Source organism: Nerophis ophidion, linkage group LG17 (assembly GCF_033978795.1).
Source record: "Nerophis ophidion isolate RoL-2023_Sa linkage group LG17, RoL_Noph_v1.0, whole genome shotgun sequence".
Classification (NCBI taxonomy): domain Eukaryota; kingdom Metazoa; phylum Chordata; class Actinopteri; order Syngnathiformes; family Syngnathidae; genus Nerophis; species Nerophis ophidion.
The window spans coordinates 36,927,101-36,951,663 of NC_084627.1; the positions used below are offsets into that span (position 1 = coordinate 36,927,101).

Genomic DNA, 24,563 nt, shown 5'->3' on the forward strand with positions numbered 1-24,563 from the left:
CGGGTCTAACAGGATACTGTGAAAGTTCAATCCATAGTGGATCCAACACAACCATGAGAGCCCAGTCCAAAGTGGATCCAACACAGCAGAGCGATTCCCGTCCATAGTGGAGCCAGCAGGTAACCATCCTAAGCGAAGGCGGATCAGCAGCGCAGCGATGTCCCCAGTCGATACACAGGTGAGCGGTCCATCCTGGGTCCCGACTCTGGACGAGCTGTCCATCCTGGGTCCCGACTCTGGACGAGCAGTCCATCCTGGGTCCCGACTCTGGACGAGCAGTCCATCCTGGGTCCCGACTCTGGACAGCCAGTACTTCATCCATGGCCACCGGACCGGGCCCCCTCCACAAGGGAGAGTGGGACAGAGGAGAAAAAGGAAAGAAACGGCAGATCAACTGGTTTAAAAAGGGGGTCTATTTAAAGGATAGAGTATACAAATGAGTTTTAAGGTGAGACTTAAAGGCCTACTGAAATGAGATTTTCTTATTTAAACGGGGATAGCAGGTCCATTCTGAGTGTCATACTTGATAATTTTGCGATATTTCCATATTTTTGCTGAAAGGATTTAGTACAGAACATTGATGATTAAGTTTGCAACTTTCGGTGTTAAGAGAAAAGCCCTGCCTCTACTGGAAGTCGCACACGATGATGTCACCCGTCACATTGTTTTTAATGGTAGCTTCCAACAAAAAGTGCTATTCAAACTGAGAAAACGACAATTTCCCCATTAATTGGAGCGAGGATGAAAGATTTGTGTTTGAGGATATTGATAGCGATGAACTAGAAAAAAAAAAAGATTAAAAAAATAAGTTTTAAAAAAAAAACGCGATTGCATTGGGACGGATTCCGATGTTTTTAGAGACATTTACTAGGATTATTCTGGGAAATCCCTTATCTTTCTATTGAGTTGCTAGTGTTTTAGTGAGTTTAACAGTACCTGATAGTCGGAAGTGTACGTCCACGGCCGGGTGTTGACGCGCAGTGTCTCGGGGAAGTCGACGGCAGCTGTACGGGAGGCACAAGCTCAGCTGATATCCGGTAAGTGGCGACTTTTTAACCACAATTTTCTCACCGAAACCTGCTGGTTGACATTCCGTCGTGATTCATGTTTGCTTGACCGCACTATGATCCATAGTAAAGTTTCACCTCCAGGAATTTTAAACAAGGAATCACCGTGTGTTTGTGTGGCTAAAGGCTAAAGCTTCCCCACTCCATCTTTCTACTGTGACTTATCCAATATTAATTGAACAAATTGCAAAAGATTCAGCAACACAGATCTCCAAAATACTGTGTAATTATGCCGTTAAAGCAGACGACTTTTAGCTGTGTGTGTGTGCAGCGCTCATATTTCCTTAAAACCCGTGACGTCTTGCGTACACGTCATCATTACACGACGTTTTCAAGACAAAACTCCCGGGTAATTTAAAATTGTAATTTAGTAAACTAAAAAAGGCCGTATTGGCATGTGTTGCCATGTTAATATTTCATCATTTATATATAAACAATCAGACTGCGTGGTGGGTAGTAGTGGGTTTCAGTAGGCCTTTAAATGCTTCTAATAATAAGAAATCAAACAATTGAATAATCTAATATTTTATTGTATGCATTTGATTCCAATTACAATTAATGAATGATGCATTGAAGTACTTATTCCAATATCTATGTTGTTAATTTTGTCCATTTGACCCTATAACTGCCATAAATGGGAGAGTGGCCCCTACTAAAATGGAAGTCACGTGGGCACATTATAAAACTTCGCCCCCACTAGCTTTAGCCTTGCCGGAGACGGACATCCTGAAGGGGCGTGGCCCGTGCCTGATGGGAGACGTGGCAACACATGACGTCATCAAAGTGTGTCTGCGCATGTTCGTGTTAGTAGCGAGTCGAGCTAGCAGGTGAGTACTAAGACTGTTTATGTTTTCTTAGCAACTTTCAAACATGTATACGGAATGGTTTCCGAATTTAAGAATAACGAATACTAGTTATTTTTTATTCTAAACGTTTATTGAACGCGTAAAAGTAACTTTGGACACGTGGACAGCTGATGTGGAACAAGTAGAGGTGCTCCTCGACTGAATTGGTTGATAAAATAATATGTCGGTTTTTAAGGGTTGAGATTACTTATCACTCACCGGGTGTAGTTGACGTCTGAACGGAGAAAAAGGGAAAATTTGTGGTACATATTTTGTATTAACCTAACAATGGAGGTGCAATACTCTCTGAATGTAAGGTTGCCAACTGGAAAAAAAGGGACACTTTGTTGTGCTGCTTCATAAAAGAATGCAACCAGCTGTAATCCTATAGTTAGCAACATATTGTAACTAATAGACTGATTTGGATGACATTTTCGGAAAATGTCCGAAATAGGTCCAGGGACAAGTACTTTTGTAGTTTTTATTCATTTTCATGATGTCAAAATACATTGTGTTAACATTTAGTCCAGGGGTAGGGAACCTATGGCTCTAGAGCCAAATGTGGCTCTTTTGATGACTGCACCTGGCTCTCAGATAAATCTTAGCTGACATTGCTTAACACAATAAGTAATGAATAATTCCGCTGGTAATCACAGTGTCAAAAATAACGTTCAAAATACATAACATTCTCATGCATTTTCATCCATCCATCCGGTTTCTACCGCACCTGTTCAAGAAGTCGGACTAATGGTAAGAAGTATTTTATGTATTTTTGGTTAGCATCAGAATAACAATGTTACTGAAAAGAATAAGAGACTTATTATACTCTAAAAATGTTGGTCTTTCTTAAAAATGCATGCATATAGTTGTATTCAGTGTTAAAAAAAATAAATATATGGCTCTCACGGAAATACTTTTAAAAACATTTGGCTTGTATGGCTCTCTCAGCCAAAAAGGTTCCCGACCCCTGATTTAGTCCATGGGCAGCACGGTGGAACAGGGGTAAGTGCACGTGCCTCACAATACGAAGGTCCTGAGTAGTCCAGTGTTCAATCCCGTGCTCAGGAGCTTTCTGTGTGGAGTTTGCATGTTCGTGGTTTCCCTCAGGATACTTCGGCTTCCTCCCACCTCCAAAGCTAGTACGGTTACTTCTAGACCTCCACCCCAGATCACACCTCACTCCAACCCACTTCTCCAAAGTGGGCTGGCTCAGGGAGGAGGACAGAGTAAAACAACTTGCACTGAGCCTAGTCTATAAAACCCGCTACACCTCCCTGATACTGAAGTACATGTCAAACAACTTCCATAACGTAAATGACCGCCATAACCACAACAGCAGGGGGAGCTCCACAATCCACATTAAACCCAGATTCCGATCTAAGAAAGGTCTTAACTCATTCTCTTTCTATGCCACATCAATGTGGAATGCACTCCCAACAGGTGTAAAAGTAAGTGCATCTCTATATTCCTTCAAAACAACACCTCCAGGCAACTTGAACTGTAACACCCGAATAAGTTTTTCAACTTGTTTAAGTCGGGGTCCACGTTAATCAATTCATGGTACAAATATATACTATCAGCATAATACAGTCATCACACAGGTTAATCATCATAGTATATACATTGAATTATTTACAATCCAGGGGGTGGGATGAGGAGCTTTGGTTGATATCAGCACTTCAGTCATCAACAATTGCATCAACAGAGAAATGGACATTGAAACAGTGTAGGTCTTATTTAGTAGAATATGTACAGCGAGCAGAGAACATGGTGAGTTCGGATAGCATAAGAACAAGTATATACATTAGAAATACATTTGATTATTTAAGGTTATTTACAATCCGGGAAAATGGGATGTGAATGGAGGAGGGTATTAGTAAAGGGTTGAAGTTGCCTGGAGGTGTTGTTTTAGTGCGGTTTTGAAGGAGGATAGAGATGCACTTACTTTTACACCTGTTGGGAGTGCATTCCACATTGATGTGGCATAGAAGGAGAATGAGTTAAGACCTTTGTTAGATCGGAATCTGGGTTTGATGTGGTTTGCGGTGCTCCCTCTGGTGTTTTAGTTATGGGGGTCATTCACGGTATGGAAGTAGTTTGACATGTACTTCGGTATCAGGGAAGTGTAGCAGATTTTATAGACTAGGCTCCCTGCAAGTTTTACTCTGTCCTCCACCATGAGCCACCCCACTTTGGAGAAGTGGGTAGGAGTGCGGTGTGATCTGGGATGGAGGTCTAGAAGTAGCCTGACTAGCTTGTTGTGGGATGTTTGGAGTCTAGATTTGAGGGTTTTGGAGGTGCTGGGGTACCAGGTGGTGTATGCGTGATCGAAAATGGTTGAATGAGAGTCCCCGGTAGAATATTCATGGTGCTTTTGTTGACCAGAGAGGAGATTCCTTCCATCCATTTTCTACCTCTTGTCCCTTTTGGGGTCGCTGGAGCATATCTCAGCAGCATTCGGGCGGTAGGCGTTGTACACCCTGGACAAGTCGCCACCTCATCGCAGGGCCAACACAGATAGACAGACAACATTCACACTCCCATTCACACACTAGGGCCAATTTAGTGTTGACAATCAACCTATCTCTTACAATTTTATTGTGTACCTCTACTTATTAGTGCCTCAAGTGCATCAAAAATCATTTTTGCTACCTCTTTTTGTCTTTTACAAATATACGGAGTAGATATTGAAAGGGTAAAAGAAAACACATTTTTGGCTGTAATAATAGATGATGAAATGAAGTGAAAATCTCATGTAAAAAATATACAACAAAGTAGCAAGAAACACGTCAATAATGAATGAAGCAAAACCTGTTCGAGACCAAAAATCACTTCATATTCTCTACTGCTTGCTAGTGTTGCCATTTCTCAGTTATTGTGTAGAAATATGGGGAAACAACTACAAATGTGTGCTTCATTCACTAAAAAGATCAGTTAGAATAATACATAATGTTGGATATAGAGAACATACAATCCCTTTATTGAATCACAAATGTTGAAGTTCAACGGTTTGGTGCATTTCCAAACAGCTAAAAGTATGTACAAAGCAAACTATAACCTGCTACCCAAGAATGCACAATTTTTTCCCCCAACAAAATAGGAGAAATATAACCTTAGCGGAAAATCTAATTAAAATTATGTGTATGCTCGTACAACACTTTAGTATATCTGTATGTGGAATTAACCAAAGAAATCAAACAAAGCACCAATATGATTCAGTTTAAGAGACTGTTCAAGTGTTCACAAAGTACACAGAACAAGAATTATGATGAACATGTTGAAACCTTTATCTATTTTTTATTTTCTTTTAGACAGATTATTTTTGCATTTATTATATGTATATTTCCAATGGTATATTATTTATTTGTTCACTTTTCTGTTACCGAGAACAAGAAAATAGGATAAAATTGTTATGGTATGAAAAGGGGTAGGATTAAATAAACTCAGCTTCTTCTTACTCCTTTTCGGACGTGCTGTAATGAAACAACGGGAAATATGTGATGCATCTCATCGTATCATATGCATGTTCGAAATGAACTGGAACTGAACTGAAACCAGACGTGTATGAGGTGTGTTGTAAAGTGGAGGCACACCTACAGTTGTGCTACACTTCCATGATCATTTGTTCATAAGAGAGTGCGAACCAGAAGCGCCAAATTCGCATTTTTGACAGTTTTCCAATAATAAATAAATATATGAAAACACCGAATCATATTTTTTTTAAGACGGCAAGCGTTCATCTTTTGCACTGATTCCGTGCTCACATGCCAAAATGTTAATAGAGAATATGTTCACTCTGTTTGAGTTTCATCCAAATGCTGTAAAATAACCTCTTAATGTACTGTGTGTATTACAGTTAGTTTCTTCTCCTTCTTACGCGGACGTTAAAGGCTAAGGAGATGATGGAAGAGAGCGGGATTGAGACTACGCCTCCAACCAGCCCGACACTTTCTGTGAGTGCAGCAGCTTTAGTCGGCTCTCCACCAATGAGCATGGGTAAGAAGACGATGTGTGCGTCTAAAATCATGTTTTTCATTTTTCAATGTACCATTGTTCGGTCTCCCCAAGATTTCCTGATGTTGCGATTAATTCAACCCCTTGAATTATCATTTTGGCGAATTAAATTTTTTCTCTGAGCAGCGCTTAAACGCTCACGTCAAATGTGTAACGCAACAAGAACAACACATGTACACTATATCAACTCTTTGTTGATCAAATAACAAAATTGTCATCCTCCCACATAGCTCGGGTGTACTTCCAGTTCCTGTCTATAGCACTAAGCCTGCTGGGTAATGTAGTGTGGTATACAAAATGTATTTCCCAATTTACATTTATTTGTATATTTATTTTACAGTTATCCAGGGTAAGACAATCGAGAACATATTTTCATTTCCAATGCTGACCTAGAAAAGATGCAGCATTTACATGGCAGAGATGTTGAAGTGTGATAATAATCTCTAAACGACTCTCATTTACCAACAAAAATTCGCACTATAAATTGCTCTCAACAGTTTACAAATGTCCTTAACGTGTGGGAGTAAATGTGTTGGAACATCATTCAATCAATCAAACTTTATTTATATAGCACTTTTCATGCACAGGCAAGTGGAAACACAAAGTGCTATACACCAGGAAAACACATGCTCACACAGCACTATTGACAATAACAAAACATTGCATGGCAATAATGCAACACTGAAGAATTACTAAAGTTAATAGCGTCTAAAAGTAGTAGTATAAAACGTAAAAAAATAGTATAAAATGTATTTTAAAATATATGTAAAAAAAATATCAATAGTACATTAATAAATACATAAAAAAATTAATTTGGGAGAATAGTAGTAGTATTAATAGCAACAAATACAATGTAAGTAACAATAACAATTAAAAACTGAAGAGTTTAACATGATCAGTAAAAGTCTGATTGAAGAAGTGTGTTTTAACCATTTTTTTTTTTTTAAATATCACCTGTTTCGGCAATCCTGAGGCTATCTGGCAGGCTGTCTTACATGCGGAGGCTATAGTGGCTAAATGCCCCCTCACCTTTGTTGTGGTATATGGTAAAGATAAAAGTTATGATCTGCAAGGGTTGACAAAGTAAAAGCAGGTCAGATAGATAAAAAGGCGCAATTCCATTAAGATAATTAAAAACTAATAATATAACTTTGAAATTGACCCTGAAATAGATTAAAAACATTTAAATTACAGGATGTAATGTAACAAAATAGGTAAAAAAGAACATTTTTGCAAGGCGCTGTATGTATATTCAAGTCGTCACCGCTATTTTCTTCCAGACATAGTCCAAAATAAACTTCATAAAACATTATATAGATTCACCCTGTCGCCATAGGTTCACCTGCATTTGGTAAACCTGTATAAAAAAAATCTCCTTTTAGCAGCAATCATGCGACTGCATATTGGTGTTATAATGCACATTCAAAGATTAGAAAAAACAACAAGTTTATCCTACCTTTTTATGTTTCCTCGTAGCCTGAAGCAGAGGAGGAGCTTTTCCATCTCTGGCTGAGAGCTTTACTTAATGTCCAAATAAGTCTGTCCACCTTGTTTTAATGTCACCTTGCCAGACGGAAAAAGCCTGCCAACATAGGCATCTAAAATTGCGTGCAAGCTCACACCAAAATGCATTAACCTCGTGATTTGACGTGTTGGCTTTGTTTAACACAAGTATGAAACTCTGTAACATTTACCGTATTTTTCGGACTACAAGTCGTAGTCTTCTCCACAGTCCAGCGGGGGGTGAGACCCGGCCAAACAAAAAAAAAAAAAAAATACCATGTTTTTTTACCAAATGTTTTTTTATTTTTTTATTTTATATAGTTTGGCCAAGTCTCAACCCCGGCCAAACTATAAAAAAAAACGCGACTTATAGTCCGAAAAATACGGTACAAATCAGACAAGACAAAATTCATCATAAGCCCCCCACCTTGATTCATCCATCCATCTTCTACTTATCTGAAGTCGGGTTGCGGTCGCGGGGGCAGCAGCCTCAGCAGAGAAGCACAGACTTCCCTCTTCCCAGATACTTAGTCCAGCTCTTCCCGAGGGATCCCGAGGTGTTCCCTCTCCACCTTGTCCTGGGTTTTCCCCGTGTTCTCCTACCGGTCGGATGCGCCCTAAACACCTCCCTAGGGAGGCGTTCGGGGGGCCTTCTGACCAGATGCCCGAACCACTTCTTCTGGTTCCTCTCCATGTGGAGGTCAACTTTCCTATCATAGGTCCCCTTTAAACATGATTTTTTTTTAGCTTTAACCCACAAGACAAAACCGGAGTAGAATATACATCCACATGCTCCATTGTGCTGCCCTGTGAAATTGATTTCATGATTATTTTTTAAAACAATTTTTGCATTTTGTTTTTACACACAAAGTAGAAACCAGTATTAAATTGTGTGTTTCAGGTCTGTCCAGCCCCGTTATTCCTGCAGGCTCCAGTGCAGTGTCCATTGGCTCCCTCTCAATCAGTGCTCCACCCCCACCTGGTCCTTCCCTTCCTGCTTTTAGCGGTCCCACTGCTCCACCGTCCATTTTTCCTCCTCCATCTTCACTTGCTCCTCCTTTCAGCACCGCCTCTCCCTTCCCCGCTGGTCCTGCCGTGTCAGTGCCCCCCCCGCCCTCTTCCACTGGACCACCACCCATTGGCGGCGGCCCACCTCCCGTCGGGCCGCCTCTTACCAACTACTTCCTGAGCTCAGGATATGATATCACGCGGGGTCATGCTGGTCGAACACCGCAGACACCGCTCATGCCAACATTCTCCAGCCCTACCTCGATTTCAGGTATGTTTTGTACAAACATTTCTATAACACACCAGTACTATTCATAAAGTGTAGTTTAAAATAGTTCCTTTTAATAATGCGTTTAATCACATCGTTTCACCGAGTAGATTCTGCACATCGTTTGAGATCTGTTTTCAACACAATTTGGGATACACTCGATGGAAATGATTGAGCTCCTTGCCTGCTGTAAAACATTCTTATGAACAAAGACTAGTTGTGTGCCCATGAAGCACACACACTAGTCCTTTTTCTTTAAGAAAATACTCCTAAGCCCTTATTCTAGTTTTATAATGTCTCTCTCTGAAAATGTACCTACTCAAAACACTAAGACAACACAACAAAATTCAGCTGATATAAAAGTTGGGTAGAGTAGCCAAAAAATACTCAAGTAAAGGTATTGTTACTTTACAGTAATATAAGTCAGGTAAAAGTAAAAAGTCATCATCCAAATAATTACTTGACTCAGTAAATATTTAGTAAAAAAAACTACTCAACCACTGACTAAAAGGTGTGCAATGTTTGATTTAATTACTATTTTGTAATGGTACTTTACTACTTACACTACAACCTTCGTGTACGTGCATATAAGAGACAGAGAGACCCTATTATAGCATTTCCTACTCACCTCAAACTAATATTAGGAGACCAACAGAAGCAAACCATTTTAGGCATTGAGATTTCATAGTTTTGTCTCCATTTCTAGATGTAGTGTCCAGCCCCCTGGTTCAGCAGCCTGTCATGACAGGTGCTTTGGATGCCAGATCTCCTATCACATTTCCAGAGGAGCAGGAAGATCCCAGGGTCTTTGGAGAGAACAATTCTGGTGGAGGAATATGGGGCTTTTTCAAGGTAATACTGATCAAATGTGCTTACATCAGTGCTAGTTGCTGCCTAAATACTGCTATTACTAACGACTATTTGGATAATTATCGACTATCTTAACAATTACCGTATTTCCTTAAATTGCCGCCGGGGCGCTTATTAATTTAAAACCTCTTCTCATTCCTGCGCTTACCAAAGGCATGCGGTAAATGTAAGCATGCGCTAATTATTTTAAAACCTCTTCTCACTCCGGCACTTACCAAAGGCATGCAGTACAATTTGAGTGTGATGTAAGGATACCATCATGAAAAGCACATTTAATTTAAAAAAAACGTTATAATGGTCTTACCTTTACTTATAAATATAGTCCATGCCAGCTCCTTCTGATTAAAATCATCGATAACTTGTTTATAGAAGTCTTCCTTATCTTTCTTCAGTTTTAAAAGTCTTTCTGTCTTGATGGAGATCTTCCTTTATTACCACCTGCTTCGATTGAAAGTCCAGTTTAGAAAACTGCTATCAGACCGCTACTATCAGTTAGCTCGGCTCCTCAAGTGCGGGGGCGACGACAGAATTACCCTCTGACAACTCCCCCTCCCGTTCTGCTCCGTGGGTGATCTCTTTACCCCACCGCTGCCACCAGGAAGTGTTATTGTATAAATAATACACTGGGTATTTAGGACTAGAACATGCTTTATTTCAGCCCGGTTGTTTACATAGCCAGAATAGGTGTTAAATCCTAAAAGGTCCGTTGTGCATCCGCCGCGTCATATCCGTCCCAGCACAATTCACGTCACTCATTGTCACTTCTTCTGCAGCCGAGTAGTCGCAAAAAGGATCACGAGCGCCCTCTACCACCAGGAGGCAGGAGTCATTTCATGACTCATATTTGACACACTTAGCTACGGTATTGTGATGGTTTAAAGCCGTTGTCTTGCGGGTTCCCAGGACTACCAAGGAAGGACATAGCTTGAGCAGTTTGACTTTGTTTATTTTTCAATCAAACCTCAGTCCAGGTTGCTCTTCCGCTCCTCCTCTCCGCTCGCTCGCCGACGCCGCCTCCTCACCGCCATCTTGGGCCGGGCTCCAGCGTGCCCTGCCTCTCTGTCGGACCGGCGGCTCCACCTCTCCACAGCTATATTAATAAAACATAGCTGCTTACTGTTTTTTTTAGCATACCGGTATTCAGTAGCTTGGACCTTAAATCATACTGAATAGCTCTTTATCTTCTTCCCTTTATGCGATTTCAAATTACCTGTATTGAAATCAGCCTCCTCCATTTTGAAAATGATGACAGGGGAAGTGTCACTCGTGACGTCACGAGTTTGACCCGGCGGTAATACTAAGCATGCGCTGATTCTTTTGCGAAGCGAGTTTGACCCGGCAGTAATTCAAGGCAGGCGCATACTATATGCCCGGCGGCAATTCAAGGAAATACGGTAGTCGACTAATTGGATTATGAAGTGTGCACATATTCAGTTACTCTAATGTAGCCATTGGTTTTTAAATTCATCTTGAGATATTTTAGGTGTGTGTAACTAACAATAAAGATGGCTACTTCATTTAGCTGTATTTATTTATTCTTCTACTCTGCTGCTATTTAAGGTGTTAGAAAAATAAAAACTACTAAAATGTTGTCCATTTATAGGGGTTATATCATTTTTTTCAGAATTGTAAAGACTTCCTTGTAGTCTTCATAACATGTAATATTGGTTCTTTGGTCAATATTTATCATAGATTTTGTTTGACACACCATTTTCAAGGTACTTTTTGACCGCCGTAGTTGTGGTCTATAAGCTGTTTTCATTGAATGGTCAAAGAAAATAAATGCAATAATTTTACTGGCCTCAATAAGTTGCAAGTGCGTTTGTTGTCTTCATCTCTCGCCTTCGACAAGTCAGCAAAATAGTTCGCTCCGAGCATCGGGTTTAGCACTTTTCCGCATTTGTTTCATAGTGGGAATCATATGAATGGAGTGAGCCCTCATGTAATCTACTATCTCTGTTTGGGGAGGTGGGCCAGCAATCATACACACACCCCTTGTTCAAGTCAGCTTTATGTAAACAAAGGACAGTTAACATTAATGCTGGACTGGTTTACAAAATCCATGTTTTGGATTTTATCATGGTTTTGTGACACAATGTTCATTTCTTTGTACATTGTTAATTTTAACAACCCAGAGTACCTTTTTAAAAGTATGTGTGAATGTAGACTGAATGAATAATGGGCTCTCACTGTTAAACGTTACGCAAGTGTCTAGAAAGGCCATGAATGCCCACATGCACTAAAGTACTTCATGATATTGTATGTGCAATTCAGATAATTCAATGTGGAATCACAAACTTCTATTTTAACTCATCTTGATACATGCAATATATTGTGCTTATTAATTTATGTATTATGTTTATGTTATGCAGTTCGCATCTTTTTGAAGCGTGGTTTGACGCATGATACTGATATCCCACACTACGCAAAAGTATTTAGCCACCCATCCAAATGATGAGAATCAGGTGTCCTAATGTCTTGGCCTGGCCACAGGTGTATAAAATCAAGCACTTAGGCATGGAGACTGTTTCTACTAACATTTGTGAAAGAATGGGCCGCTTTCAGGAGCTCAGTGATTTCCAGCGTGGAACTGTCCATAAGATGCCACCTGTGCAATAAATCCAGTCGTGAAATTTCCTCGCTCCAATATTTCCAAAGTCAACCGTCTGCTGTATTACAAGAAAATGGAAGAGTTTGGGAACAACAGCAACTCAGCCACCAAGTGGTAGGCCACGTAAACTGACAGAGAGGGGTTAGCGGATGCTGGAGCGCATAGTGCAAAGAGGTCGCCGACTTTCTGCACGGTCAGTTGCTACAGAGCTCCAAACATCATTTGACCTTCCAATTAACCCACGCACAGTACGCAGAGAGCTTCACGGAATGGGTTTCCATGGCCAAGCAGCTGCATCGGAGCCATAAATCCTCAAGTCCAATGCAAAGCATCGGATGCAGTGGTGTGAAGCACGTTGCCACTGGACTCTAGAGCAGTGGAGACATCTTCTCTGGAGTAATGAATCACGCTTTTCCATCTGGCATTCTGATGGACGAATCTGGGTTTGGAGGTTGCCAGGAGAACCCTACATTTCGGACTGAATTGTGCCGAGTGTGAAATTTAGAAATGGGATGGCACTGGAAGTTCATATGTGAGTCAAGGCAGGTGGCCAAATACTTTTGGCAATATAGTGTATATCAATCAATCAATATTTATTTATATAGCCCTAAATTACAAGTGTCTCAAAGGGCTGCACAAACCACAACGACATCCTCGGTAGGGCCCACATAATGTTAAGGACTGCTCTAACTGCATGCTCGTGGCGTGAAACCTGCACAGTGTAATCTGTGACTCTGTTCTGTCTTTGTTTCCTCTAGGGAGTTGCAGGAAACACTGTTGTAAAATCAGTCCTGGATAAGACTAAACATTCAGTGGAGTCCATGATCACTACTCTAGATCCTGGCATGGCTCCCTATATCAGTAAGCACGACATGTTTGCAACCTATTTTTTTAATCTGTTTGTCAAAACATATGACACTTCAGACCACATCAAATGATAAGTGTCCCAATCAGGTGGGATCCATTAGGCCTGACTACAATCCCATTAAATAATGTGTTCTTGTTTACAGAGTCTGGAGGGGATATCGACATTGTGGTGACTTCAGATAAAGAGGCGAATGTTGATGCAGTCCGAGGGGCCTTTCAGGAGGTGTTCGGGATGGCCATGGTCACTGGGGAAAATGGTCTGTCCAACATTGCCCCACAGCCTGTGGGGTATGCAGCTGGGCTCAAGGTATGTCCACTGCACTTTTTATAATTGTAAAGATCTATTTAATTAAATGCACAGGTTGAGCAAAACAATTACACTGATAATCACAATATGAACTAGAGTCATTCTAAATAACACACAATTCCTTATTTTGAACTGACAATATTGTTATCTATTTTGTGCACACACATTAAAAGCAGCTTCTCAATAAACTTGAAAGCACTTTGAGTAGATGGCAGCTGAACTGGAACTGTGTTCATAGTGTGTGTAACAGGTACACTACTGATCCTGATTAGTTAAAAATCATATCCTACAATGCTACTTGACTTTGTACATTGGGGTGAATCATTTGATATCCCACTGCTTTTGTAAAACTCCTTAAATATATAACTGTAGCTATCGTTTATCTAAGTAATCAAGTTATCTATGGATTAGACCAAATACAGCTGAGATAGGCTCCAGCGAACCGAAAAGGGACAAGTGGTAGAAAATGGATGGATGGATGGATAATTTGTTTGATTAATTGATTGGATAAAACACACTTTATAGACTTAATGTGCCGTATTTTTCGGACTATAAGTCACAGTTTTTTTCATAGTTTGGCCAGGGGTGCGACTTATACGCAGGAGCGACTTATGTGTGAAATTATTAACACATTACTGTAAAATATAAAATAATATTATTTAGCTCATTCACGTAAGAGATTAGACGTATAAAATTTCATGGGATTTACCGATTAGGAGTGACAGATTGATTGGTAAAAGTATAGCATGTTCTATAAGTTATAGTTATTTGAATGACTCTTACCATAATTTGTTACGTTGACATACCAGGCACCTTCTCAGTTGGTTATTTGTGCGTCATATAACGTACACTTATTCAGCCTGTTGTTCACTATTCTTTATTTATTTTAAATTGCCTTTCAAATGTATTTTCTTGGTGTTGGGTTTTATCAAATAAATTTCCCCAAAAAATGCTACTGGTACTCCAGTGCGACTTATATATGTTTTTTACCTTCTTTATTATGCAGTTTCGACGGGTGCGACTTATACTCCGAAAAATATGGTATATTTTAGGGATAATAGTTAAAATAAACAGCAATGTTTCCACTTACATAACCTTCATTCTTTTTTTTTTCTAATAACTGCACATCATCAATGTTGAAATTACACTTTAAACATTACATTTAAAAAAATGTAAACTGTCTGCTGTTGGTCACCACACAGATCACGACACACCACCGCCGTCCAGAAAATATGTCCACGTATATAAAGTTTTTTGCACTCCGCGGTCCAAATTAGATCAATGTTTATTAGTAACACTCAATCAGCTGAATATGAATCGGAAAAAATTATCTCATCGATTTAATCACTTCATCGTTGCAGACCAACTTGAAAGACATGAAAAGTCCAATTTTAAATGGTAATTTTTATGGTAGTTTAATTTTAAAATAGAATTCCATCTATCCATCCATCCATTTTCTACCCCTTGTTTATTAGACCCCCCCGACCCCTTTCGGGGTTGGGGGGGTCGCTATCAATCAATCAATCAATGTTTACTTATATAGCCCTAAATCACTAGTGTCTCAAAGGCCTGCACAAACCACCACGACATCCTCGGTAGGCCCACATAAGGGCAAGGAAAACTCACACCCAGTGGGACATCGGTGACAATAATGATCCAGTGGGACGTCTGTGACAATAATGACTATGAGAACCTTAGAGAGGAGGAAAGCAATGGATGTCGAGCGGGTCTAACATGATACTGTGAAAGTTCAATCCACAATGGATCCAACACAGTCGCAAGAGTCCAGTCCAAAGCGGGTCCAACTCAGCAGCGAGAGTCCCGTTCACAGCGGAGCCACCAGGAAACCATCCCAAGCGGAGGCGGATCAGCAGCGCAGAGATGTCCCCAGCCGATACACAGGCAAGCAGTACATGGCCACCGGATCGGACCGGACCCCCTCCACAGGGGAGAGTGGGACATAGAAGAAAAAGAAAAGAAACAGCAGATCAACTGGTCCAAAAAGGGAGTCTATTTAAAGGCTACAGTATACAAATGAGTTTTAAGGTGAGACTTAAATGCTTCTACTGAGGTGGTATCTCGAACTGTTACCGGGAGGGCATTCCAGAGTACTGGAGCCCGAACGGAAAACGCTCTATAGCCCGCAGACTTTTTTTGGGCCTTGGGAATCACCAACAAGCCGGAGTCCTTTGAACGCAGATTTCTTGCCGGGACATATGGTACAATACAATCGGCAAGATAGGATGGAGCTAGACCGTGTAGTATTTTATACGTAAGTAGTAAAACCTTAAAGTCACATCTAGAGCCTATCTCAGCTGCGTTCGGGTGGAAGGCGGGTACACCCTGGATAAGTCGCCACCTCATCGCAGATAACAGCATTTCATGATTAATATTTATAAATGAACATCCATAATCCCCTTATTAACACTAGAATAAGCACACTTTTGATTGTTAAATTATAATGTAACAACCTGGAATTACCCATTATGTGTGGTGTTTGAGTTGTCCGACTTTTTGTGTGGCTGTAAACACATCACTGACTAAGTGCCTTATGCGCATGTGTTGGCGCAAGTGAGAAAGAGCGAGCGGCTGCTGTTGACAAAGTTGGTTTTGGTTTGGTTTGTACGGCAGAAAATGACCAGTTTTGCAAGGTAGAAACTTTTTTACCACAGTTTTGGCCATGTGTTTATGGGCGACAATAAAGAGTTCTGCTCAACAAAGTGGTCGATGGAATTCATGTCCAATAGATGTTATAATAATTGAACAGTGATAAAGAAAACTGTTTTCTCTGTTGTGGCCGTGTGTCATCAGTTATATTGGAAATTGTTATGCGCTTATTTTTTATTTACATTTTGTGCGTGGCTTAGATCTGCCATGCGCACAAAATGCAATGTGCAGTGCACAATTGCACAGGTGCACACTTTAGAAGGGAACGTTGGATGGAAAGATTGAAACACCCCTAACTTTAGTGGTTCTACTATATTTTCATGCCTTTTTATTTTGAAAACAAGCATTGCATCAATTATTTGGAGCCTTTTGTTGACCAAAATGATGGTGAGCAACAAAAACTTTTCGAAATCAAATAAAATATGACTACCTGTCTTCTTCTCTATTGTGCAGGGGGCTCAGGAGCGCATTGATGGTCTCAGAAGATCTGGGGTGATCCACGAGAAGCAGCCAGTGGTCTCTATGGAAAACTTTATTGCGGAACTCTTTCCTGAGAAGTAAGCAACAAAACCAGTTTTAGAGGTTCTCTAAACAGAATGTTTATTGTATGGCAGCAGGGCTCCCGAGTACTCGTGTGACCAGTATTGAACGCTTAGTTGCTCCTGATGCTGTCATCAGGAGGGGAATGATGTGAAGCACTTTAGGTACTTTGAAGAGAAAAGTGCTAAACAAATTGAAAGTGAATCATTTACTAATACTATCTGTTTCACATATGATTGTCTTTGTAGTGCATTCAATTGAATATGGGTTGAATAGGATTTGCAAATCATTGTAATCCGTTTATATTTATATCTAACACAATTTCCCAACTCCTATGGAAACGGGGTTGGTAGATTGGTCAGATCTACTCTAGCTGCTGGTGCCAAAATCCCAAATATTTATACTCCAAAAACCAGGAGGCTGTGCCTGGGATGGTTTTACCCTATCGTAGTGAGAAAACCAAGTGTTAAAATGCGGGGGCGCTGGTGCCTATCTCAGCTACAATCGGGCGGAAGGCGGGTACACCCTGGACAAGTCGCCACCTCATCGCAGGGCCAACACAGATAGACGGACAATATTCACATTCACATTCACACACTAGGGCCAATTTAGTGTTGCCAATCAACCTATCCCCAAGTGCATGTCTTTGGAAGTGGGAGAAAGCCGGAGTACCCGGAGGGAACCTACACATTCACGGGGAGGACTTGCAAACTCCACACAGAAAAATCCCGAGCCCGGGATTGAACCCTGACTACTCAGGACCTTCGTATTGTGAGGCAGACAAACTAACCCAAGTGCAAACCATTTCAGGTGACTCCTTCTTGAAGCTCATCGAGAGAATGCCAAGAGTGTGCAAAGCAGTAACTGAAGCAAAGGGAGGCTATTTTGAAGAAACTAGAATATAAACCATGTTTTCCGTTATTTCACCTTTTTTTGTTAAATACATAACTCCACATGTGTTCATTCATAGTTTTGATGCCTTCCGTGACAATCTACATATAAATAGTCATGAAAATAAGGAAAATGCAATGAATGAGAAGGTGTGTCCATATATATATATGGGGTAATGTTTGACAATCCTTCTATTAACAAAATAAAGCTGAACTGTAAATGCACGCACATGATTTGCACACAGAGGGATATTTGGCTCAATCTAAAAGTTTGCAAATAGAGGGGTTTGTAAATCGAGGTTCTACTGTGTGTTCTCTTAAACCACTAATGGAAACATAAACTAGCTGGTGGTGTTCATGATATATTTTTTTGGTTTGCAAAATATAACTTTGAGCAAGTTAAGAACAGCCCTTTAATATGCATTTGTACTTGATTAAAGCACAATTTTTTGTAATAATCTCATGGATTAACTTTGATAGGCCTATTTTTTAAAACTATTGTTATACTTTACATCTGCAAAAAATTACAAAAAATGGTGTTAATTTTTTCATTATGGGTTTTTATGTGTGTGGAATTCTGGAGAGAAATAACTTTCTGAAATAACACTATGGGGAAAAAGTGAAGCACTTTGAATACTTTCCGGATGCACTGTAGTGCTACAAGCAAATGTTTGTATGCATCAGGTTTGTTGCATGGTATGCACGTCTTATACGCAGTCCAATGAAAGCTAGGCTTTGCATGCTTAACTCACCCCAGACAGACCGTGAACACTTATTAGTTTGCACCAAGTATCTTTATCATACCTTTTGGTCCGGACCAAAGTACCGCACTATAATTGTGAATGCACCCCTATATAGAAAACATGCTCATGTAAGTGTACACAAGTCTCATACCTGAGAATGCTGTTTTTCCCCTGCAGGTGGTTTGACATTGGCTGTTTGATCCTGGAAGACCCGGCTCATAACATTAAAGTGGAGGTCTTCACCCAGGCAACTCCTTTGGCACTGGAACATGTCCAGCAGGTACACCTGGAACAGAACACCACAAATAACAATGTGACATGAAAACAGGTCATTCATTATAAGTTGTATTCCTTCATGTGAATTTTGAACAGAAGGTCACCAAACCAATATGGCTACTGTGTAGAAAACAGAGTGAAAAATATCTGTGTATGCCAGGGTCCTATATCCATCCATCCGTTTTCTACCGCTTGTCCATTTCGGGATAACGGGGGTTTCTGGAGCCTATCTTACCATTAAAAAGCAAATACGAGCAAAAAATCCACATTTGCAACGGAATCAATCCCTATACGTTATTTTAAAAAAAAAATTCAAATCATCCCAAGGATTATACGTCCGTCGCGGTCCCAGACATGTCGAACTCTGGTGTTACAGATGCGTTTCAACACGAAAAAACAGGAAAACTTGGAAAAGGTCTACAACTTATTTGTGTGTGGCTGGGTGGCGCAGTTTTTTTTTCCGAGTAAGGGTGCATTTATTGATTTTACTTTGTGTCTACAGCCATCTTTGTGGCACGCGTGGTTTACGATTATGCCTGTTTTTTTTCATCTTTATCAAATTATAACTATAGACCTCCACGTTGTTTATGTGCTGAAAGCTTCATTTATGATTGGTACCTTTGGTAAAAACTTAACTCTTTTAGGTTTTGGTCTCATTAGCTTTCTTTTATTTAGACTCGCCGAGTTGCATTGAATTTGAATGCATTTTGAAATCCAAAATAAGATAAAATACAGGTTATAAAAGATAATACTTGAATGGGATTTTCTAAACGTTAAAACTATATCAAACAAACCTTCAACAAAGGGATCTCTGAAAACCTGTGCCGTCTTCGACTCTGCTTGCTCAATTTTCTTGTCGTTTTTCATAAAATCTTTTACTCTTTTGCTTTTCTTGATTACCTCTGGAGGTATTGTAAGGAATTTGTATCCTTTTCCCATTTTGAACGGTTTCAACAGCCTAAAACACAGATTGCAAGATATTCAGTTAACAAGACTACCAACCGTATTACCACTCCTTCTTTTTGTTCTGACAGCTTTTTTCAGTTTTATTACATCATTTTGTTTGTTAGTAATTTGCCTCAAGCACAGGTGTCAAACTCTAGGCCCAGGGTCCAACTCTGGCATGCCACATCGTTTTACGAGTCCCACGAAAGCCTCAGAAAGTGCCAGTTTGTTGCCGCACTGTCTGTATATAAGGCTAACAAATCTGAAAGTAGGTTGCTCTTTTTTGAGTTGATGTACTAAGATATCACAGTAAGTATGCATGCACTCTTTTCAGTTTATCCAGGGTTTGTTGCCGTAGTTGGGAAGTAGTCTTTGCCATTATGTCGAATGTGCCAGTCTTGTCTTTTGTTGAGTCCTACAGATTGTATTTACTGTATTAGACTATCGCTTTGTGATTGTAGAGTGCATCTTTGCTGTATTTTGCTACTACATGTACTGTACATGTAAACTGGCATCTAACACCCATTTTAAAAAAAAATGGAGCCTGTAAATTGGAGTGTTTTAACTGGTTCCAAGGCTACAACCAAACATGACGTCACATATAGCGACTATGGAACTGTCTGGTTTGTGATACCTGGTGGTAACGCTGGATTTACCAATTACCAAATTGTAATGAATAATGTTATAAAACAAATAACAAACTTGGCTTAGGTGGAAAGCTAACACGTTCATGCTTCTACACTGAAGAAGTCACATTACATCCTGCATCCAGTCTCCATGTCACTTTTAGACCAAGATTAATCAATGTTGACCTTGTAGCTGATTAGATACACTTGATTTATTTATTTTTTTATTAAAGGCCTACTGAAATGAGATTTTCTTATTTAAACGGGGATAGCAGGTCCATTCTATGTGTCATACTTGATCATTTCGCGATATTGCCAAATTATTGCTGAAAGGATTTAGTAGAGAATATCGACGATAAAGTTCACAACATTTGGTCGCTAATAAAAAAGCCTTGCCTTTACCGGAAGTAGCAGACAATGTGCGTGTGACGTCACCGTTTAGAGGGCTCTTCACATCCTCACATTGTTTGTAATGTAAGCCACCAGCAGTAAGAGCAATTTGGACCGAGAAAGTGACAATTTACCCATTAATATGAGCGAGGATGAAAGATTTGTGGATGAGGATATTGATAGTGAAGGACTAGAAGAAAAAAAAAAAGCGGTGGCAGTGTTAGCGTTTCAGATGTAGTTTGACACATTTACTAGGATAATTCTGGAAGATCCCTTATCTTCACTGTTTTAGTGAGATTGTAAAGACATACCTCAAAGTCGGATGGTTGCGGTGGACACGCAGTGTCTCAGAGAGAAGCCGAGGAGCCAAGCTCACAGCTGCCTTTTTTGACAGCTACTGCAGGACGACGAATAATCCACTGATGTCTCCGGTAAGATATATATCACAATTTTCCCATCCAAAAACATGCTGGTTGACGTAGAGAAACATGTTTGCTTGACCGCTCTGTGTTAAAGCTTCACAACAAACAAAGAAACACCGGGTGTGTCTCGGTGCTAAAGGCAGCTGCAATACACCGCTTTCCACCAACAGCATTGTTCTTTATAGTCTCCATTATTAATTGAACAAATTGCAAAATATTCAGCAACACAGATGTCCAAATTATTGTGTAATTATACGATGAAAAGAGACGACTTTTAGCCGTGTATGGTGCTGGGCTAAAATGTCCCCTCCAACCAATAACGTCACAAACACGCGTCATCATACGCGTCATCATTCCGCGACGTTTTCAACAAGAAACTCCGCGGGAAATTTAAAATTGTAATTTGGTAAACTAAACCAGCCGTATTGGCATGTGTTGCAATGTTAATATTTCATCATTGATATATAAACTATCAGACTTCGTGGTCGGTAGTAATGGGTTTCAGTAGGCCTTTAAGCAAACTGGCCAAGGCTTTAAAAGAGGGTTCAATGTAGAAACACAATTTAAAATGAACACAAATAAAATATGTTTGTCATCTGCACACAGGCTCAGTCCCAGACCCCTCCAGACTACAGCCTTCGTTGGTCTGGTCTTACAGTTACAGTTGGTGAGATCCTGGAGCGCAGTCTTCCCAACATCAATAGAACAGAATGGCATTCGGCCATGACAGGGATGGCACAAAGGCAGATGATCCAGAGTGCTGCCAAAGCTTTGGCTGGAATCTACAAACAGAGGCTGCCACCCAGAACTGCATGAGGCTTTATTGCTCTGTGTGTCATCCACTGAGGATTTGGTGACATTTTGCAGAAGGAACTTAAGATAACTGGTAGGTGATGTCTCATGTTATTCCTTAATGGACAAGTTTGTGAAGATCAGTGCTCATTAACATTCCAGCCCAACTGGATTTTACTGTAGCGTATCACTTACAAAGGTCCTCTTAAGAAGTATAGACTGTATATCGTTTTAGCATCTGCTTAACCTTTCTGAGATTATACTTTGTGATGTATGTTAACAATTGAATCAATCTTATGCCGTCTATCCCAAAAAAAATTCAGTTTTTGTGAAGCACATGTATGGTCATAGGCCGTATTGATCCTATTCCTTGTGGGTCATTGTTTTGTAAAAATCTAAGATGGCCTCCAAAATAGCTCCTTTAACTTGTGATAAACTTTACGTCCGCATATTTTTTATTATTATTATTATTAACAATAGCATCCGTGCCTCACAGTGTCTTTTGGGGGCAAAATCTGGCCCTTGGACAAATGTACAGTAGTCAATGACTCCTGACCTAGACTACTGACGTATAAAACATAATGCCAAAAGAGTTTGCCTTATTACGGTCTCTGCCACATGAAAGAATAAAGTGATATTCAAATGAGGGTGTGTGTCTCAGGGGTAGTTCTTGTTTAATTGGTCCACAGACTGTGTTTACACCCACACGACTAGTGAGAAATAGATCTTCAAATGTTACATCGTGTTTTCTCAGGGCATTCAATCGATCGTAACTGGACTGTTTTGTTTGTCTTAGAAGACGTTTGGCCTTTCATCCGAGTAGGCTTCATCAGTTCATGCTCATAGACTTAGATTGGTCAGATCTAGTGTAAGACTTAGATTGATCAGATCTGGTCATAGACTTAGATTGGTCAGCTCTGGTCTTAGACTTAGATTGGTCAGATCTAGTGTAAGACTTAGATTGGTCAGATCTGGTCATAGACTTAGATTGGTCAGATGTAGTCTTAGACATAGATTGGTCAGATTTGGTCATAGACTTACAAACCCTGTTTCCATATGAGTTGGGAAATTGTGTTAGATGTAAATATAAACGGAATACAATGATTTGCAAATCCTTTTCAACCTATATTCAGTTTAATATGCTAAAAAGACAACATATTTGATGTTCAAACTTTTTGCAAATAATCATTAACTTTAGAATTTGATGCCAGCAACACGTGACAAAGAAGTTGGGAAAGGTGGCAATAAATACTGATAAAGTTGAGGAATGCTTATCAAACACTTATTTGGAACATCCCACAGGTGTGCAGGCTAATTTGGAACAGGTGGGCGCCATGATTGGGTATAAAAAGAGCTTCCCAAAAAATGCTCAGTCTTTCACAAGAAAGGATGGGGCGAGGTACACCCCTTTGTCCACAACTGTGTGAGCAAATAGTCAAACATTTTAAGAACAACATTTCTCAAAGTGCAATTGCAATAAATTTAGGGATTTCAACATCTACGGTCCATAATATCATCAAAAGGTTCAGAGAATCTGGAGAAATCACTCCACATAAGCGGCATGGCCGGATACCAACATTGAATGACCGTGACCTTCGATCCCTCAGACGGCACTGTGTCAAAAACCGACATCAATCTCAAAAGGATATCACCACATGGGCTCAGGAACACTTCAGAAAACCACTGTCACTAAATACAGTTCGTCGCTATATTTGTAAGTGCAAGTTAAAGCTTTACTATGCAAAGTGAAAGCCATTTATCAACAACATCCACAAATGCCGCCGGCTTCTCTGGGCCCGAGATCATCTAAGATGGACTGATGCAAAGTGGAAAAGTTTTCTGTGGTCTGATGAGTCCACATTTCAAATTGTTTTTGGAAATATTCGACATTGTGTCATCCGGACCAAAGAGGAAGCCAACCATCCAGACTGTTATCGACGCAAAGTTTAAAAGCCAGCATCTGTGATGGTGCATTAGTGCCCAGGGCATGGGTAACTTACATAGGTTTTGGAACAACATATGCTGCATTCAAAGCACCTGCTTATTTCAGCAAGACAATGCCAAGCCACATTCAGCACATGTTACAACAGCGTGGCTTTGTAAAAAAAGAGTGTGGGTACTTTCCTGGCCCCCCTGCAGTCCAGACCTGTCTCCCATTCAGAATGTGTGGCGCATTATGAAGCGTAAAATACGACAGCAGAGACCTCGGACTGTTGAACGACTGAAACTCTACATAAAACAAGAATGGGAAAGAATTCCACTTTCAAAGCTTCAACAATTAGTTTCCTCAGTTCCCAAACGTTTATTGAATGTTGTTAAAAGAAAAGGTGATGTAACACAGTGGTGAACATGCCCTTTCCCAACTACTTTGGCACGTGTTGCAGCCATAAAATTCTAAGTTAATTATTATTTGCAAAAAAATAATAAAGTTTATGAGTTTGATCAAATATCTTGTCTTTGTAGTGCATTTAACTGAATATGGGTTGAAAAGGATTTGCAAATCATTGTATTCCGTTTATATTTACAACTGACACAATTTCCCAACTCCTATGGAAACGGGGTTGGTAGATTGGTCAGATGTACTCTAGCTGCTGGTGCCAAAACCCCAAATGTTTATACTCCAAAAACCAGGAGGCTGTGCCTGGGATGGTTTTACCCTATCGTAGTGAGAAAACCAGTAGTGAGAAAACCAAGTGTTAAAATGCGATCAAACCATTGTATTGTCAAAGTCAATGACAGTGGAAGTGTGATTTCCCCTTGTTAGCATTGAGTTATTATTTGGCAGAACGATCTCTGAGGATCAACCACTAACCGCCTGCCATGTTAGTATTCATTCAGTTGTAAAAAAAAAAAAAATGTCACCAACTCCTGTTATTTGTTGGAGGTTATATTGCAGAGTCTTTTCGGAATGG

The 24,563-nt window shown here is 40.1% G+C and overlaps 1 protein-coding gene across 1 annotated transcript; it reads left to right on the forward strand.

The window, feature by feature from the left end:
* The first annotated feature begins 1,781 nt into the window (after positions 1 to 1,781).
* Positions 1,782 to 22,298, forward strand: prrc1 (proline-rich coiled-coil 1). Its single transcript, XM_061876882.1, has 9 exons — positions 1,782 to 1,894; positions 5,769 to 5,908; positions 8,331 to 8,708; positions 9,412 to 9,557; positions 12,945 to 13,047; positions 13,197 to 13,360; positions 16,481 to 16,584; positions 18,378 to 18,480; positions 21,466 to 22,298. Exons 2-9 carry the CDS (start codon positions 5,812 to 5,814, stop codon positions 21,673 to 21,675), a joined length of 1,305 nt encoding a protein of 434 aa, XP_061732866.1. The 5' UTR covers positions 1,782 to 1,894; positions 5,769 to 5,811; the 3' UTR covers positions 21,676 to 22,298.
* Positions 22,299 to 24,563: the final 2,265 nt, after the last annotated feature.